This window comes from Fukomys damarensis, unplaced genomic scaffold (genome assembly GCF_012274545.1).
Source record: "Fukomys damarensis isolate Sample0158 unplaced genomic scaffold, DMR_v1.0_HiC HiC_scaffold_18, whole genome shotgun sequence".
Lineage (NCBI taxonomy): Eukaryota > Metazoa > Chordata > Mammalia > Rodentia > Bathyergidae > Fukomys > Fukomys damarensis.
The window spans coordinates 914836-933812 of record NW_022900930.1 but is presented as its reverse complement, the minus strand read 5'-3'; the positions used below and the strand labels follow the sequence as shown (position 1 = coordinate 933812).

The following is an 18977-nucleotide window of genomic DNA, read 5'->3' as shown; positions in this document are numbered from 1 at the left end:
CTACCGCCGCCCAACCGGCCTCAGAAGGTCCCCTCAGCTGAGACCTGCGGAGACCTCTCCTCCGGCGCGGCGCTGCCCTCCACCTCGCTCCACCGTCCGGCCAGGGCCGGCTGGGACGTAGCTCCCCAGGGGCTCCGGGTACTGCGGGCCCTTCGGCCGGGTCGCAGCCCTTCGGTGGTAGGGCCACAACTAGGGTCTATCTCGGCCTCTGGCACTGTAGGGATGCTGCTGCCTGGGGCCCTGGGATGTCCCCCAGGGGGGTTTTGTAAAGAGGCCCCCAAAGAAGAGCCCTGTGTGTAACAAGTGCTCAGAGAATTGAGTCTGACTGAATAAAGGTGCGATGGCAGCTTTGCATTCCGTGGGCCAAATCGGGCCAATAAAAATAGCAAACCACATATATCATTTTATATTGTCCAGTAGCTACTAAAGTAATAAAACAGGTTAATTTTGATATATTTTCTATTAACTATTATGTCAAAAATAACAATCAGTAAATTATTGATAAAATATCTGAAATTCTACTTTTTTATATACAGTTGGTATATATCTAACAACACCCACAGTTCCAGCCATTCAAGTGCTCATTGGCCTCCTTTAGCTGGTGGATAGACACCTTACTTATTTTGGGGGGACGCTGGGGACTGAGTCCATGGGCATCACACATGCTAAGCTGGCTCTCTACCATTGAGTTACACTCCCGGTCCCTAGTATTTGCAATAGGATTTCTTGTCTATTTGAGCTGTTGCCAGAACATAATGTCAAAATCACCAATATTCTTTGAAGCCTTCCAGCCCTCCTGTTTTGTAAGAAGGTACAGTGTATCTGGCAACAAAAAGCACAAGGAAGTATGGTGCTGTTCTTCAAGGAGCTTCCAGTGCAGTTGAAGAGAAAAATAGATGTCCAAAGATTAAGTAGTATTTTAAATGGATGTAATTCAGGCAGTAGTAAAGATAACTAGGAATAGGTGCTGGAAATGTAGTGTATGCACCAAAAAACAAAAGAGAGAGAACTGGGAGTATATGACTGAATGACAGTGAACTGGCTGATAAGTACACTTAGGAATTTGAGGGAAGGATATTTCAGATGCAGTAGAGTTGAGCCTGATCTTGAAAGATGGATAAGTCTGGGAATGGATAAGTGGGAAAGATGAAGATGGTGTTTTAATTGGTTGGAACTGAATATAACTTCTTTTGTTTTTAGGGGTGAAGTTTTGGTGAATCCAGGAGCTTTCAGACTGGAAAGGCCTTCCTTTCCCCTGGTAGTCTCCACCATGATCCACAGTCTCTTCCTCATCAACTCCTCTGGTGACATTTTCCTGGAGAAACACTGGAAGAGTGTTGTCAGTCGTTCTGTTTGTGATTACTTTTTTGAGGCTCAGGAGAGAGCCACCGAAGCAGAAAATGTGCCTCCAGTTATTCCCACCCCTCACCACTACCTCCTAAGTGTTTACCGCCATAAGATCTTTTTCGTGGCTGTGATCCAAACGGAGGTCCCGCCTCTGTTTGTCATCGAGTTCCTTCACCGAGTAGTGGACACGTTTCAGGTTTGTGAATGTGGGGAGGTTCATGTGTGCAAACTGTGATGTATCTGTGTAGTCCTGTTTCCATTGTATTCAATCTCAGTTAAGACAGTATTTAAAAATCAAAACTCTGGTATTGCTCACTTCCTCTCCCATCTAGATTTCTTTTTTAAAATCTATTTATTTTTTAGTTTTGAACTAAAGCTTGAACCTGGAATTTTTGCGCCAAGCAATAGCTCCAGACCTTTTCCTTTTTTTCAGACAGGATTTTATTACATCATCTGGGCTGTGGGCTTGAATCTGTGATTGTCTTGCTTCAACCTTCTGGGATATTGGAATTATTGGCATGCGCCACCACTCCTGTCTCTTATTCTTCATTGAATAGGCTGTATCAAAGATGACAAAGTGAATATTTTTTAATCTCTCGCAGGATAAACCCACCGTGCTTGGTTTGACTGTGTAAATCATAACAGTATTTTTAGTTTGAATTCTACATTTTTCTCACAGATTAGACTTGATGCTAACCATTGTTAATGTTGCTCCGAGTTAAATGAAAAAGTGATAGATGTATAGTTTTAGAAAGTAGAAAAAACCAAGTAATGTTTGACTGTCCCTGGTAAGTGTGAACCCGTACTTCATCTTTGGTTTAGGGTAGTTGTCCATAGCATGTGAGCCCTAGTGGTGAGCTTTTGTTCCAAATTTAAAATAGGGAAATATTGTGTACCAAGACACATTTTGTGAGGTATGATTTTCATTGTACTTGAAGATGTTGGGGGAATGGGTTAGAGGGCAGGTAAGTTACTCTCGAGAGCACCAATTATACCACAGGATTTTAGACTGCCCAGCCTCTGGATTCAGGCAGTAGATCCTCTCCAGTAGAATTGCACAAATTCTGCTGTGGTTATTTGCATAACTTAGAAGTAAGGGTCTTTTGGTTTAACTTCTGTGTCATGTGAGATCTGGAGTTAATCACGTGTGGGAATTGTGGAACTGGAGGAAAGAATAAGGACCCAGACATTATAAAAATTCAAAAGCAAGTCAAGGAGTCCTTTCATTTACAGTCAGTTCTGTGTCACATATCTGCTGCTGCTTTTTTCCCCCAACTTTTATGTGCTGTGATCCTACCAGTACTGTGATAGCAGTAGTACTGTGCGATGCTAATTTTCATGTAGTGAGGTAGCTCCTTTACACAGTAAAGGTGCCAGCAGGGTGTTCAGCTCCAAGCTCACTAGAGTGCTACCTGGTGTGAGACCAACCCTGGGGCGATCCTTAGTCTTATATAAACCAAGCAAACAAAGACAAGGGTTACAGGCCTCGTTATGTGATGGAAGTAGAAATAGAAGAGCCCATGCTTTTGAACCACTCTTAACAGGTATTGTTTATGATTTCCACATCAGCAGTGTTGCTGGTGAAATTCAACAGCTGCTTCATCTGCTGGTACCACTGTTACGTAACCGTTACGGGACAGGCAGTGAGGAGAGAGGTTTAATCCATTTGAAACCATAACGGAACTTGGGCAAACAGAGTACATTTGCTAATTTGAAAGACTAGGACTTCACACTTTGTTGTTTTTGAAGCAGTCCCTAAAAATAAGTAAATGTCTGATCCTGATTTAAATGCCTTATTTTGATGTTCAGCCATTCCAGCACCACTATTTTTCTAGCACTAGAATATGATGAAAAGGGCTTAAAGAATAGCAAGTAGTTTTGCAATAGCACCTTGTCATATTGCAAGACTCCTTTTCAGCTGCTTCTGTTTTGTTGCTTCTGGTTTGTATGACCTAACGGAATGTTTTTTTTCTTTTTTAAATAAAATCACTCTTGAGAAGAAAATATAGTGACATTCCCTCCCCCCGCCAATCCTTATTTTTTGTTTTAGGAACATATTCCTAACTCCTGAGTGATTTGGGTGTTTGAATTTCACTGGTAATTGACATTATCTGATATAATTTAGATTGCATCTAGTAGTCTTTTTAATTTGGGTGTCAGAAAAATTGCAAAATGATAACATAGTCTGAAAACTGTACCACAGTGTTGAACAGTGGGAGTTTGTCCCTGGAAAGGAAAAAAAAAAGGTGAAAGTTTATTTTACATAATGATAGGACTAATGTGTAAAATTTCTCTGGACAGCAGCTAGGAGGCAGATTTCAGTTTAGCAAAAGAAAGAACTTCCTAATGACCAGAGCTCTCCATGAGAAGGTGAATATGAGAAGGGGTAATTTGCCTTCATTAGACAAATTCCAGAAGGGCTGCATGACCCTCTCGGAGACCCTGTAAAGGATGGGACTGAGATTTCTAGAAGGAGGTACAAATAGCAGATATTTCCTCCTAGGTCAGCATCCATTCTGTTTCACACGGTGCTTTGGGGTGTGCAGAACACTTTGCCATGCTTCTTCATTCAATCAGTCGTCCTCAGTCCTTAAAACTTCCCTGCGCATCCAAACGGTGTCATCTGGATTAAAGAAGCCAAGGCCCCTATTAACATGACTTAATCCAGTAAGTGACAGTTGAAATTGTAACCCAGGTCTTGTGATTGTGGCATCCAGTGTAGCTTCTCCCAAACCCAGATAAGTCAGTATCTGAGTTTATCCTTTTTACTTTTTTAAATTTGAGATGGAGTTGCCCATGCTGAGGGATTGTCCATGCTCATTGCTGTCGCTCATCCTGGCCTGAAAACTCCTGAGCTTAAGTGATCTTCCTGCCTCAGCCTCCTAAGTGCTGGGACTCCAGGCATGTGGCATTGTGCCCAGCCAGGTTAGCCTCTGTGGGGACAGGCAGAGCGTCCTTAGAATCCTAGCATGAAGGAGACGCTGAGAGGTTTTCTGTCATGCTGGCTCCCCCCGCATTTCATTTTCCCTTAACTCTTACTGCGCAAGTGTTAAGAAATAGCACAAGAGGAAGGATTTAAAAAGATTTTCACATACAATTTTTTTATGTCACATCTAGCATTATAATTTTGTGTAATTCTTTTAAACTCATGTTCCTAAACAAAGATAACCTAGATTCAGTTTTGTTTGCTGTGTATTTTATCGAGTTGAAGAAACTAACCAGAGGTCGGCTGCTTCCTCACTCCCGGAAGAAGCCCCTGATGACAGATGACACTGGTACCCTGCGCCGGGCTGCCGAGGAGGGCCTGTCTCTGCTCTGGTCCCTCGCTGTAAGCCAGTGGCCCAGAACTGTTAAGGAAACAGGGTCAGATCCTTTGTAGGTAGGAACATACTTTTTTTTTTTCAGGCTCTGAGTAATAAATATTTATGTCTTCATCTCAGGATTATTTTGGAGTGTGTTCAGAGCCAGTGATCAAAGACAATGTGGTTGTGGTGTATGAGGTACTGGAAGAAATGCTTGACAATGGGTTTCCCTTGGCTACTGAGTCAAACATTCTCAAGGAACTGATAAAGCCACCCACTATCCTTCGGACGGTTGTCAACACCATAACAGGTATGGCGCCGGGGACCACCCACCGCTGCCCCTCCTGTGTCTTCGTCGGGTGCGTGTGTCGTGTTGAGTGATTGGAATCTTGAGTTACATGTTTGATTTTGCTCATTATGGTATCTGAGTGTCATCATAAATTCCATGTATATTTTGTGTAGAGCATACCCCGTTTTCAGTGACAAGGCAAAGTGTTCGCGGGCTGGGGCGCGGCTCAGTGATAAGAGGGCTTGGCTAGACTGTGAGGCCGTGGGTTCCATCCTCAGCACAGCCAAAAGGGAAGTCATCTTCTTTACGATACTTTTTTTTTTTTTCCGCAAAGAAGTGTTCTTCTGACAAATTTTTTTTCTGATTACAGAAGATGGGATTATCATAGAAACTTTAGAAATACAGAAAAATACAAAAGAACATGCAAATCTTTTAATGCATTCACAACCAGGCCACAATTGTTGTCTCGCTGCCGAGCACCTCTGACCACTGTGGTATACACGTGACCGTCCCGCAGCGTGGCCTGTGCCCTTACACTGCCCGGCTGCCTGGCGGGGAGTCTGCGTCTACCATTGGGGTCAGGCTGGCGAGAACTTGTTAATCCCACACTCTGAGCCTGCTGCTGTGTGTATTTCCTATCTTTTCTCAATAGTTGAAAGGTGGACGTACAGAATGTTTTAAGACAGAACTGTTACATATTTTAAAATTTCTATTTTACCATTATTTTATGAACATATTATATTCTGTATCATTTTTAATGCCTTTGTAGTTTCTACGTGAAAAACTACAGTTTTTTACTCATTTCACGTTTATGATGATGCTTTTTTGTTGTTTTATATAACAAGAGAGTAACATTCGTATTTTGAGACAAGGTCTGGCTAAATTACCCAATCAAGCCTTGCATCTGCAATCCTCCTGCTTCAGCCTCCTGAGTAGCTAGAACTGTAGGTGCTACACTGTGCCCAGCTAGGATCATCATTATGGTTTTATTTATTTTGTGGTACTGAGGATTGATCCCAAGAGAACTCTTCGAGAGTTCTTCCAGAGAACGCTGTATCTCCAGCCCTTTTTATTTTTCATTTGAGACAGGGTCTTGCTAAGTCTCTCAAGTTGGGTTCAAATTTTCAACCCTCCTGCCTCAGCCTCTGAAGCACTGGGGTTGCAGGCATAGTTCACCGCATCTATATCTTTGTGTACATCTAGCAAGGATTCTGTTCAGTACTGAATGCAGAAATACTGAGTCAAGGAATGTGTACATTTTAGGAACTGTTAGGCATTGTGCTACATTGCCCTCCAGAAAAAGTTAATCCCAGTTTATGCTTTCAGTAGAAGTTCCTGTGCATTGTAGTCGACCCTACTGTTAGTAACTTTTAGGAATTTTGGCAGTTTGATAGTTTGTTGATCTTGTTATCTACACTGTTTTTGTTACTGTAGAGGTCAAAACCTGTTCAAATGTTTATTGATCTCTCTGTTGTGAATTACTTTTTCATGTCCTTTGCCTATATTTTTGGTAGTTGAGATGTTTTTCTTGTTTCATAGTGATATAAAAGCATTCATTTAATGACATATTCCAATATTATAGTTTATTGGAGTTTCTATATAGTCTAAATATTTCATTGCAGATACAGTCTCATAATCTGTCACTTGTTTTGTTGTTGTTGTTTTTTTGTTTGTGTTGTTGTTTGTTTGTTTGGTACCGGGGATCCAACTTGGGCCACTGAGCTAAATCCCCGGCCCTGTCACCTTTTGTTTAACATTGTTCGTGGTGTGTTAGTCATGCTTTAAATATTTTGAGTTTGTCAAATTAATCATTATTTCATTAAGGTTTTAACATTTTGGGTCTTGTGTGTTTCATGGAATTTGATAAGTCAACTAATTGAAAAATAAACTTTCAAAAGTAAATTTTGAAAACAGTTGGAAAGGAGTTGGAAGGATTTACCATCATGACATATTAAGTTCATATTGTACACAAGACAAAAATTCATAGAGTGACTATGCTATAACAGCCAAGACAGTTTTGTAAATAATTTTTTTAAAAAGTGAGTAAGAAAAAAATGTATCTTACAAGTACAGGATATATTAAGAAGTTTTGATAATTAAAAAAAAAAAACTGCATTGGCCCAGTAACAGATTTGGTGTGTTTTGCAATATTCTGTGTTTATTTTAAGCCTTAAAAGATTTGTGGTGTGGTGAGTCATTATGTATATTATGGCATTATTTAAGTCTTTATCTCACTTAAATCTAGGAAAAAGTATCTGAAAACTCCTTGTGAATAACTAAATGTTTTCTAAACATGCTTAATAAATACATGCCTAATGTTTCTTTAGAGCAAAAAGACCCAGTCAATGGAAAGAGGAAATAGAATTTAAGTTATAATTATTATTTTAGTATAAAACCTTGAATTAAACACTTTTGATGCTTGTGGGAGGAAAACAGGTTGAGTTGATCTGCAACCCTAAGGATGGAAATGTTGCATCTGGGGGACAAGCACCTCTGCTCTGCTGTCCAAGCAGCCCACTGGGACCATAAACTCAGTCAGCCCCAGTGAAAAATTGGAGGACAAAGTTTAATGGACGGCGGACACTCTCTGTGTACAGAGGAAACAGAAGGACAGGGGAGCGGAGATGATAGATAGCTACCTGATAATAGGATGATAGGATAGAGAGATGGAGGACCTGTGGGCCCTTTGTCCCCAGCTGCTTTTATAGGGGAGTAACTGACACTGCCCCCCGACCCCGAATTTGTCGTAACTGGATTGGCTTCCGGGCATCTGTAACATAGTGGTCTACATACAGCTTCTTTTTATTTATTTGTTTACTTGTCCTTGATCTACCTTTTAAGGCCTTATCTTTGGGGTGGGCAGCTAGCTGGCAGTGGGATGCCTTCTTATGATTAGCTTAGAGTTAGTATGGGGGTGTGTGGATTTCTGTTGTATTCTATTATGACCCTAGAATCAATACACTAGAGTGACCCTAGAGGGAATGCACCTGTATCTAAATACGTGTGTCAGTGCATAAGTGTAAGTACACACCGCCTTAGGGTTAGTCAGCCTCCCCCCTTCCCCTGTGTTCTGTTGGAGGTGGGTGGCTTATGATTTGTGTCCTTCCTGTCAGCTCTTTTTCTGGTCTCTTGGTATAAGTCCCAAGGCCGTTTGGTACCTTTAATTGATTTTTTTTCTTCTTCTTCTACTCATGTTTGACTTGCTTCCCAAGGGAATCTCTCTAGTAAAGTTTGTTTTTAACTTCTATTCAGGATTAGCTAGAAGACCCTATTTTATTTTCTCGTCTACGGACTCTGTCCCTACAGAAGGGTATAATCTATATTCTTTGCCTAAACTTCAGTATTGGTATGAGCCAGATCCTGTCGATGTGTACATCTTAATACCCACCATTAATGTACCTAAGAACCTCTCCCAAACTAGAATATGTTTTTTACCCATGAAAATGTTATATCAATATGTAGATTACTAACCCTTCTGAAAGCCAGTACATTATTTAAGCTGCAAGCTATTGTGATACTTGAGACCTAATCTCATGTTACTTTCAAAATCAAAATATGCTATCTGTTTCTCAGGTAACTTTTTAAAAGCCTTTATTCTGTTTGAGGCAGACTAGATGGTGACAGTGAATTTTAAAAATAGACTAAGTTGCCCTACATAAGAAGTTGGGAAAATACTGCTCTGTGTGATAGCACAGGAATGGTGAGCACATCGAAATTTCTAGGGAAATGTTCTCTGCTTGTTAGAATTTTACCAGCATGGAATTGGCTTTAAAGTGCTAATTTGAGTCTACAAGGAACAATACCCGTTTTCTTAGGAAGTACCAACGTGGGTGACCAGCTTCCAACTGGACAGCTGTCAGTGGTGCCCTGGCGACGGACTGGCGTGAAGTACACCAACAATGAGGCCTATTTCGATGTGATCGAAGAGATTGATGCCATTATTGATAAGTCAGGTAGGTCTTCCTAAGCTGCTTCCAGAGACAGGAGAATTCAGTGTCCCCTTCACATTACCCTGGTCGGCCTCTGACACTCCTGCAGGATCGTTCAGTGTAACTAGTGCCTCCTGTGTCGGGTGCCATGCTGCATGAGAGGAATGAAATTCTAACGTTCAGATGTGGATCAGTGTTTGCCTCACACTTTTACTTTCTGTTATCGCTTTTATCCTTTTGAATAAAAAAAGGGAAGTAACAAACTCATCTTGTTGATTAGATTTTTTTTGTTGAAAGTATTTGACTCTAAATTCTGATTGAGGAACTAAAATTGTAATTCCTAAGATTCAGGGAACCTTCTTTTCTGTCTATTCTGAATCAAGTAAATATAACTAGAATCCTTAGAGCTTACAGATTCATGGAAGATTCACATTAGTGGACCAACCTACCCACCCAACACGTTAATTGGAAGCTTGTCGCCCTGTAGTCCAGTACTGGCTCGTGGGCACTGGTAATGAATGAGACACAGTCAGGGATATTAGGAAGCTTAAGTCAAGTCTAGGGAAGGAGTAAGGATGGTAAAAAGTGGTACATTGAGGAGAATCCTCTGTCCGAAGCAGTCGGTACATAGTTGATTGGGTGTGTGCTTCTCAGTGGGATGAATAGAAGTATTTGAGACCTGGATTGATTTGGGGCAGTCATGCTGATGGGTAGAGTCATGCCCAAAATATTTTTGAGAAATAACGTAGTTCAGTGTGACTAAATTGAGAAGTCTAAAAAGAGAAAACTATGTGATAAAATCTTAAAATTAAGGTAGTAATGCAGCTCTTCCTATTAGTCCAGTGGGAGATAGAAAAGATGAGTAAATTTTTATATAGTCAAGACAATGAAATACTATGCAGTCACGAAAAAGAATGAAGTATGGATATACTGCACAATATAAACGAATCTCAATAAATACTGAGAAAAGTCAGATGCATAAAAGTGTAAACGGTGTGATTACTTTTATCTGAAGTTTGAAAACAGGCACAATTTAAGGTACTTGAAGTCAGGATTTTGGGGATGCCATTGCCAGAGATGGACATTAGGGACCATACTAGGGTAAAGAACAGCTTTCATATCTCAATGTGAGTGGCATTTACATAGATGTATACACATTTAAAATCTCACTAAACTGTAAGATGTTTATATTTTACTATTTTGCATCAGTGGAAAGGTTTAAAAAATTGATGGCCATGGTCGGGGATTTAGCTCAGTGGTACTGTGCCTGCCTTGAAGGTGCAAGGCTCTGAGTTCGATCCCTGGTGTCCCACCCCCACACAAAAAAAGTTAATGGCCAGATCACAGGAGCCTGGTATGGTATTTTAAGGAGGGAAATTGGGAGCATGCACGAATCTTCAGCTGGAGAGTGACTTGATCTAGCTGCTCGTTTCGTTTCCAGCCCTCAGTCTGGCTCCATCATAAAGAGCCACCTGAGGCAGCGGCAGACCAGAGGCAGCAGGGTGGTTCAGAGGCTGTAACTGAGGGCCAGGCATGAGATGCAGGTGTTGATAATGTGAGCCAGGATAAGTGGAGTGAATGCATGGAGATACACGTCCTAGGGAGAGTTGGTGATGGACAGGATGTGGGGACTGAGATGCAGTGAGAGATGCATCTGTGCTTTGGGTTGAGGCAGCAAGGTAGATGGTATCACCGTAAGGTTCGGAAAGTAGGAGCTGGTCCAAGGAGCAAAATGACGAATGCACCTGTTGGCATGTGAAGTCCAAAGCACCCCAGTGGGGTTTCTGTTAGTCAGGAGCGAGGTCGAGCTTGAAAGTGGAATAGGAGATCAGTGGCTCTAAGTAAAAATCGAAGCAGTGGGAAGTAGGTACAGTAGCCTAAAGAGAACGTCAAAGGTGTCCAAAACTCTGGAAAAGCAGCACACATTAAGTAAGGTTTGTGAAAAGACATCAAGAGAGGGTCCTGGGAAGTGGGTTAGAGAGAGCATTTGGGAAAGGAAGAGCTGACCAGTGCTGCAGTGAGGACCTGCAGGACAGACCTGGAGCAGAGCCGCTGTGACCCCAGGGAAGCGGTGGCTGATAAGGAATTTTCTGCACCTTTGGTTAAGCTAACGATGCTCTGTGGGGTTCCGGTACTAGATTGAAAACTCATTTTAGTAATCTCCACGCCCATTTCTCTGTCATAGCATCTCACACCTGATAGGCAGTTGGTAGAGGTTTGGAAGGACACACAAATGGATTGGATAAGTGAATTGGATGGTGAGACAGAGGGGAAAAAAAAAGGGAGGTGGGGAAGGGAACAGGAAAGGAAAAGACAGGAGGAGGAGGGAAGGAAGCCCATAGGGGAGTGGTCAGTGACTTCCCTGTCTTCCTCCTGTTTCAGGCTCTACGATCACTGCTGAGATCCAGGGGGTGATCGATGCCTGTGTCAAGCTGACTGGGATGCCAGACCTCACGCTTTCCTTCATGGTAAGTTCTGGGCAGAACTTGAGTTCTTGAGATGGGAAATTAAATGTTTCTGGAAAGATGAGTGGTGAGAAGAAACAGAGTAAGAGGAAATCATGAGGGAATCCAAAGCTTGTATCAGGTTGGGATTTTCTGTAACTTCCAAATTTCTATGTGTGTGTGCGTCATATGTTTTAGTAAAAACAGCACCTAAGTTACTTTTCCTGAAAGAAGCATAGTGTTTGACCCAGGTCCTCGCTTTCCTGCCTCGTCCCTGCAGAACCCCAGGCTGCTGGACGATGTCAGCTTCCATCCTTGTGTCCGTTTCAAGCGCTGGGAGTCCGAGCGGACCCTGTCCTTCATCCCCCCCGATGGGAACTTTCGCCTGCTCTCCTACCATGTCAGTGCCCAGAAGTAAGCAGCTCTTGTTCTTAGATAGCATCTGTGCCTGTGTGTATGTGGAAACAGGGTCGGTACTGATTAGGAGCTGGGCTCTAGAGCTACCTGGGCTCCACTTCCAGCCCCGGTATTACTAACCATATCATCTCAGGTGAATTGTTTCCCTACTCTGTTTTTTTATCTGAAAATAATAAAAGTACCATTTTATGAGGATTAGGCATGAAAGTATGAGTAGCGCTTAACACAAAGGGCTCCTTAAGTCTGCTGCGGTTAACTTTGTTATGTGTCCAAACAAGAACACTTTCTTCTCTCACATTAGAAGCTGAACATACCTATATTCAATCCCCTGGTCCCCCAACATGCACTAAATCATGCTGTGGAACAGTGAATAATGCAGTGCCCTTTTTGTGCCGGGTACTCTCTTCAGTGTGGAGTGGAAACAGTATTGTGCTGAAGGTGTGCCCTGAGGAGATCTAGAGACCTCAGAGCTGACAGCACCTTCCTGTATGATTTAGAATCAGTCATTTAGGGAAATATTGGGTGCTTGAGGTCAAAGGCCCTGGCATCAGACTGAGAGGACTTAAACTAAACTCCACCTTGAAGACAGTACATGGCCTTAGGCAGTGTACATAATCTCGGTAAAGTATAAAGACTTCAGTCATTACCTGCTTTGCACTTACTAGGACGGTTACATAAGCTAAATATCACAAGCATTTAGCATAGTGACCAGTATACGCAGATGTACTCGGTGAGTGTTAGGAACTGTTATTACTGTAGGGTTACTCCGTCACTTCTCTATTTCCTGTCCTTTCAAATCATGACAGTCTACTCTCCCTCTTAGGACTTTGTGAGGTTCACATGAAGTCAGACCTAAAAGCCCCCCTCAAGAAATTATGAAAAGTTCAGAGGTATGAGTATTACTCTTCCCAGTACAAATAACGATCGGTCGTATGTCACAAACTAAAGCATAGAGACATAGTGACTCCATTTTTGTTTATTATGCTTTTCTCACAGTAGTGTTGGTGTGCTCTTTGGCTTTATTTATATTTTTCAGAGTCATCAGAAGACTTAGTTTATTTACTAAACAGCATCTTAGCTTTTCAAAAGAATAATGATTGCTATATTTTTTCTGTATTTTTAAACTAAGGAATAAGGACATAGGCAAGGGAGAAAAAAGCCACAAAAAAAACAACACACACACATAATGTAAAAGGGGGAAATAATGGCATTTTCCAGTACATAAATGAAATGGACTCTGTCTCTCTTTTCCAGTCTGGTTGCAATTCCAGTGTATGTGAAACATAATATCAGTTTCCGGGACAGTAGCTCACTTGGACGCTTTGAAATAACAGTGGGACCCAAGCAGACGATGGGGAAGACCGTAGAAGGAGTGATCGTCCTCAGCCAGATGCACAGAGGGGTCCTGAACATGAGCCTCACTCCATCCCAGGGGACACACACATTTGACCCAGTGACAAAGGTAGGGGAGAAGACGACGTTTTGATTGCACAAGGAGCTCTGCAGATACTCCAGTGCACACTTCAGACCTTATTAGAGGGCAAGATTAATCAAAGAGACAGTGTTTTCTTCTCTGAGATATAGTAACTATGGTACAAATAGTACTAGGTATTGAAAACACCCCAGAGGCAGCTTACAATTCAGTGAACAGAAGCCTTACACTTAGAACTCAGCCACCTCCAATGAAGGGTTTCACTGTACTTCATTATTTTATTGTAAAGACTACTTCTTTTTAAATTTTCTTTGAAGATGCTGTCTTGGGATGTAGGAAAAATAAATCCTCAAAAGCTTCCAAGTTTGAAGGGCACCATGAGTCTGCAGGCTGGAGCTTCCAAACCGGACGAGAACCCCACAGTTAACCTGCAGTTTAAGATCCAGCAGCTGGCCATTTCCGGTGCGTGACCCACTGCTCAGGTGGCTCTGCAGGGAACACGTGACCGTGGGCATCAGGAAGCCTTCCTGTGGCTCCCTATTTATCTGTATAAGGAGAACTTTTTCCACCATATTTCTGGGGGAGGTTTAGGGTCTTTACTCTGAAGTTGATCCAACTGAGACAAAGATGAGAAGGAAATAATATTGGTGGGCAGCAGTGTTCACAGGCTGTTCAGTCATCTTACAGTTGTTGATTTGGGGTTGCCAAGATTTTCAATGTATGAATGCTTCTGTGTTCTTAACTAGTAATAGAAAAGCACCATTTCCATGCCTTTTTCCCAAATATGAAAGGTTTTTGCGTTTATCACTGGAACCACTGGGCCTGTTCGGCCTCAGCCTGATATAACGGTAACTTGCCATTTACTGGACGTTTGTTATGTCCCAGGTGCTCTTTTCAGTTCTTTTCCTGTGTTTCATTATTCAGTCCTTAAAAACAACCCCACAGGGTAGAAAGGAGATGACTTTAAGTTTTTATAATGTTCCCATTTTTTTAATCTAAAAGACTTTGTCTAATTTAAGTGATTAGAATTCAGTTGTTACAAGTTCTTTTTTATCTTAAAGCATTTAGTAAACTATAAAACTATATACAGTATCAATTTTTTGCTCATTACAGTGAGGATACTTAGCATTCATTAATCCGTTCATTGTTTCTCTATTTTGATATATTTTATTGTTAATCCATTAATTGTTATTACTAATTTATTTACTGAACAGTAATGTGAGAAAAACATACAGTACTCTTATGTTTTCCTTCTGGATTTCAGTCTGCATGTATTTCCTGACCTTTCCGCTTTAGGAAGAGGTCTTTTCATAGCATAGCCTTCTGTGAAGCATCTGTTACTGGTAGTACATGTGCTCAGAGTGAAGAATCTGCCAGCTTCACAGAGTGGCTCATTGTTAACAGAAATTGCTGTGTACTCGGATGCTACGTACTTACCTTGCATAATGCCCCTGTTTTGTCTTTCCTTCCTCCCTCCTTTCCAGGACTCAAAGTGAATCGTCTGGATATGTATGGAGAAAAATACAAACCCTTTAAGGGCATAAAATACATGACCAAAGCTGGGAAATTCCAAGTTCGAACCTGAAGGGAGTTTTGTGGAAGGAACAATCACAAACACTTTTTCATTTCTTACTTGTCTAAAAGTAAAAAATATCAGCCTGTCTCTTAGGTCAGTCTCCCCAGGGCTCGCTGGCTCCCTTTTTTCCTTAGCCTCAGAGTGCCGTGGAACTAATCAAGGGAGAGAAGGTTGCCAGGAAGAATGGGACAGGACTGAGCTGCGTCAGCACCAGCTCAGTTCTCAAGGAGGTGTTTGAGGAAAGGTGATAACTGCTTTTAACGTGGGTACTTTAGACAAACATCAGCACTGTTGCTTGCTTGGCTTTAATTATCTAAAGTCAATGCAAGATTTCTTTATTGATTTTTTTTAAGGTAGAAAGAGAAGAAGAAAAGGAAGAGATGAGGTGGAAAATGAATGTTGAAGAAAGCCAGCTAAAAGATGAATCTGAGGCTGAGGTTGTGCTCTGGGGTAAAGGGTGTGTTTAGCAGGCTCTGGATTCAGTCTATGGTGCGTGTGTGTGTGTGTGTATCTGATCTATGAAGAAGAAAGGGGAAGTCATATTAAAGAAGAGGTGTAAGGAAGATGGGCAAAGAAAACTGATCAACTCTGTAAGGTTTGGGAAGGGTAGAGTTGAGTTGTTTTCTTTCTGATCCCTCTGCTCTAATATAAAAATCCTTTGTACTTCTAGAGATGAATTGGAGCCTTCTTAAACCCAAGTCCTCTATTGACATGGAAACCCCAGTAAAATCAGATTTCCCTTGAAGACTATGATATTGGACTGGCTTTCAAGTTCTAACTGTTGCTTGCCTTTAGTACTTGGTCTGTCACCTTCTGTGAGAAGATGACCTGCCTTCTTGCCAAAAAAGTTCTACTCACATTACTCTACAGAATGCACCAGCCTTTTCAGGTTACCTGGTTCTTCTTCAGAACTTCTAAAGACTAGGAGAGTTTCAGTGCAGCCAGGTTTCATGAGTCATAGCCCTGGAGTGGAGATGGCAGCTCATTCCCCCAGAAAAGGGCCCACCGCTGTAGTCCAGCAACCCGTTTCCAGGTGCCCATGTTGGGCTGGTAATGGGTTGTCGGTCTTTCTGCCTGAAGATTCTCTATTAGTAGCCCTTAATAAAAAAAACATCACTAGTAAGGGTGTGATAAACCATTAAAGCTGCATGATACAGTTATTTCCTCAGTCTTGTGTTTTGTACTCTCCTCTATAATATATCTATTAACAGTACCTGTCTGCCAGTCCACTTTTAAGGCAGTTCCTTAAATCTTTGAATAAAATTAATGCTGTAAGAAGACAGGCCACGTTGATGGTGTGGAACCAAATCAGTGTAAGTAATACAGCAAATTAAGGACTACTTAAGGCTTTCTGAATGGCTAATTTTTATTCTGCTCCCATACATTAATTACCCACTTTAATATCTAGATAAGAGTCAGGTTTGGGGGTTTTTATTATTTTTGAGTTATAGCTTAGGAAATGATAACTGTGCTCTCTGTTGTGCATGGAGAAAAAGGAAGACCTCTGTTCTCCAGAATGTAGAACTTGTCTCTAAAGTCCCATTTCCAAACACTTTAGCTTTGTTTTTGACTAGTTTTATCTTGCTGCTGCTTCCAGGACTTGTTTTTGCTGCAGAGTAATATTGCTTTGTGGTTTTCCTCTGGGTTACCTTGTGCTGTGTACAGCCTAGTTTATCTGTCACTGCAGAATTTTCCCTAGGTTACCGTGGCGCACAGACCTCCTCGCAGGGGAAGTGTCTCTACCTGGGAGTTCCAAAAACCACTTCTCCTGCGGGATCCGAAGGACTTTAAGGTCTCTTAGGTCGCAGGAAGCAACTAATCTTGGTTCCTGAATACTTTTAGGTTATGAGTACAGCTGTTTTGATTGCTCCAGGGCAAACTCACCCTCTTACAGGGTGTACTAAGGTAAAGTGTCCGTAGAGGAAGACCCCTGCAGGCAAAGCGTGTGGAGTGCTACACATGGATGCAGCAGATGAGTGTCACACCTGCCACCCTCCAGTGTCTCCGTCGGCAGGAATCCTGCAGGGCGTCTCACAGCTGTTAAGTTCATGTGTGCTTAATATGTACCGGAGTACTTGAGACTAATAAAGTTGAGTTTTCCCAGTGCTCTGAGGCCTTTGTGTTTTGTTAGCAGCACAAGCAACAGTTCTACACCGTTTCTTTCTCAGTAGAATCAGCAATGAATTCATTCAGAAGACCCAAGGCCACACAGTGTGACACTCTAGCCACCTCTGAAAACTGGTGATATTGGTGTTAGTGTTATTTTTAAGGTTGTGGCAACTAAGGTTCGGGTTAACCAAATTGTTGTTCTCCAGGGCAGAAGAGATGAGACCATTGAGTTGGCAGTGTTCTAGAGTTTTCTCTCTTCTGATGTGCTCCTCAGGTTGGCTAATTTAGGCAGGAAGCAGGTCTGCAGGGCATTAGATGGATGCCTTTACTGAAGTAGAGGTTTCCCGGAAGGTAAGGGTTGGGTGTCTATAACGTGCACACCAGTATTCTGCATCTGTACTGCTTTTCGTCTGGAGACTACTAACCACAAGTACTTAGTGTTTATTAATACTCAGCTAGTTCTTTATTTCAGCCACTCTGTAGTACAGTAGTCCCCCTCTCAGCTACAGTTTTGCTTTTCCCATTTTCAGTTGCCTGAGGTCTGAAATATTAAATGGAGAATTCCAGGAATAAGCATTCTTGTTTTCAGATTGTGCACCAATCTGGGTCATTTAATGAAATCTTTCCCTGCCCTGCTCTGTCCTGCCCAGTCTCATCCCACTTTGTCCCTACTGTTCTTTATCCCCTTGTCTGGTGTAGCTGAACTGTAAACAGCACCTGCCTCGTGATCACTTAGGGGTTGCACTCTCATGGTGTTCGTATTCAGGTAACCCTTCTTTTGCTTAATAGTGGCTCAAACCATAATAGTGATGCTGACATTTGGGTATACCAGATAAAAGTCTTTTAAGGAAAACAGTTTTCTACGTAATAGACAAAACATAACAATGTTGCTATGATCTACAGTAAGAGTGGAATTTCTCTGATTTTTTTTTTTTTTTTCTTTTGAGACAGGATCTCGCTATGCAGTTCAGGCTGGTCTTGAACTCACAGGCTGACTCAAACTTGTGATCCTCCTGTTTCAGCCTCCCAAGTGATGGTATTATAGTTTGTACTAGTGTTGCTCTTGAACCTCAAGCTGCAACAGTTAAGCCACAGTGTGTTAAAATCACTTAGTTAAGATGGAAAAGACATCACTTAGCGGGTAGAAAGTGTGTTGCAATTGCTAACAGCATGTTACACGTGAACCTGTACAGGGACTTCAGCAAGGGAACCCCTAAAACAAGTGACACCCAACTGTTCACTCCAGGTGGGGGTGTGAGAGGGAGAGGGGAGGAACACATTCATGTAACGTGTAAAAGTACATAATGTTCGGCCACATTTTTCTTGTTGCACTTTGGTTATACAGATTGCAGGATTTCCTTTTGGCAGATTTGAACATGAGCCTATCAGTGACCTCGCCTCATTACCCAGGTCAGTGTGGGGCTTCCACGTCCTATTGTGTTCTGATCATGTTCATGCCTGCTACTACCTGGCCTTGTCCCCCTCCGCCTCCTTTCCTTCCTTTTTTAATCTAGTAATATTTACCTTGTCATCTGTTTTTCGATTCTGTTTATTAGGGAGGACACACTATTTCTGAGTCAGGGTGGTTTACTCAGCGTGATGACCTCCAGTTTTGTATATATTTCTGCAGATGATGCTGCATGATGTTTGCCTGTGGGTGCGCACCACCTTTTCTGCATCCCTCTGTTGATGGGACCAGGCGGTTCTACAGCCTGGCTGCTGTGCGTTGTGCCTCAGTGTCGTGTGCGGGCAGCACTGTGGGCACTAACTCATTCAGGCACATGTCAAGGAGAGGTGGAGCTGACCAAAGGGTAATTCTTGCCTTTTGAGGAACTTCCTTTCATCTTGTTTCCATGTGGCTGTGCTAACCTACATTCCCACTAGCAGTACAGAAGGGTTCCTTTTCCCTGCATCCTCACCAGCATTTACTATTTTTTGTGTTCTTGGTGGATGACAGTTATTTTGACTGGAGTGAGATGGGCTCTCAATGTAGTTTTGATTTGCATTTTCCTAATGACTAAAGATGTTGAACATATTAAAAATTTACTTATTGGCCACTTGTCCTTCTTTTAAGAAGTATCTGTTCAGTTATTTTGCCAGTTTATTGATTGGGTTATTGTATTTTTTGATGT

General features: G+C 42.0%; 1 protein-coding gene across 1 annotated transcript in view; it reads left to right on the top strand.

The window, feature by feature from the left end:
* The window catches only part of Ap3m2 (adaptor related protein complex 3 subunit mu 2), a 16338-nt gene extending 1091 nt beyond the window's left edge, over positions 1-15247 (top strand). Inside the window, exons 3-10 of the mRNA XM_010617115.2 lie at positions 1201-1543; positions 4788-4959; positions 8754-8891; positions 11250-11335; positions 11592-11725; positions 12983-13190; positions 13478-13622; positions 14645-15247. Coding sequence (XP_010615417.1) covers positions 1271-1543; positions 4788-4959; positions 8754-8891; positions 11250-11335; positions 11592-11725; positions 12983-13190; positions 13478-13622; positions 14645-14745 — 1257 coding nt within the window. The 5' untranslated portion in view covers positions 1201-1270 and the 3' untranslated portion in view covers positions 14746-15247. The remainder of the gene's footprint in view (positions 1-1200; positions 1544-4787; positions 4960-8753; positions 8892-11249; positions 11336-11591; positions 11726-12982; positions 13191-13477; positions 13623-14644) is intronic.
* The last annotated feature ends 3730 nt before the right edge of the window (positions 15248-18977 follow it).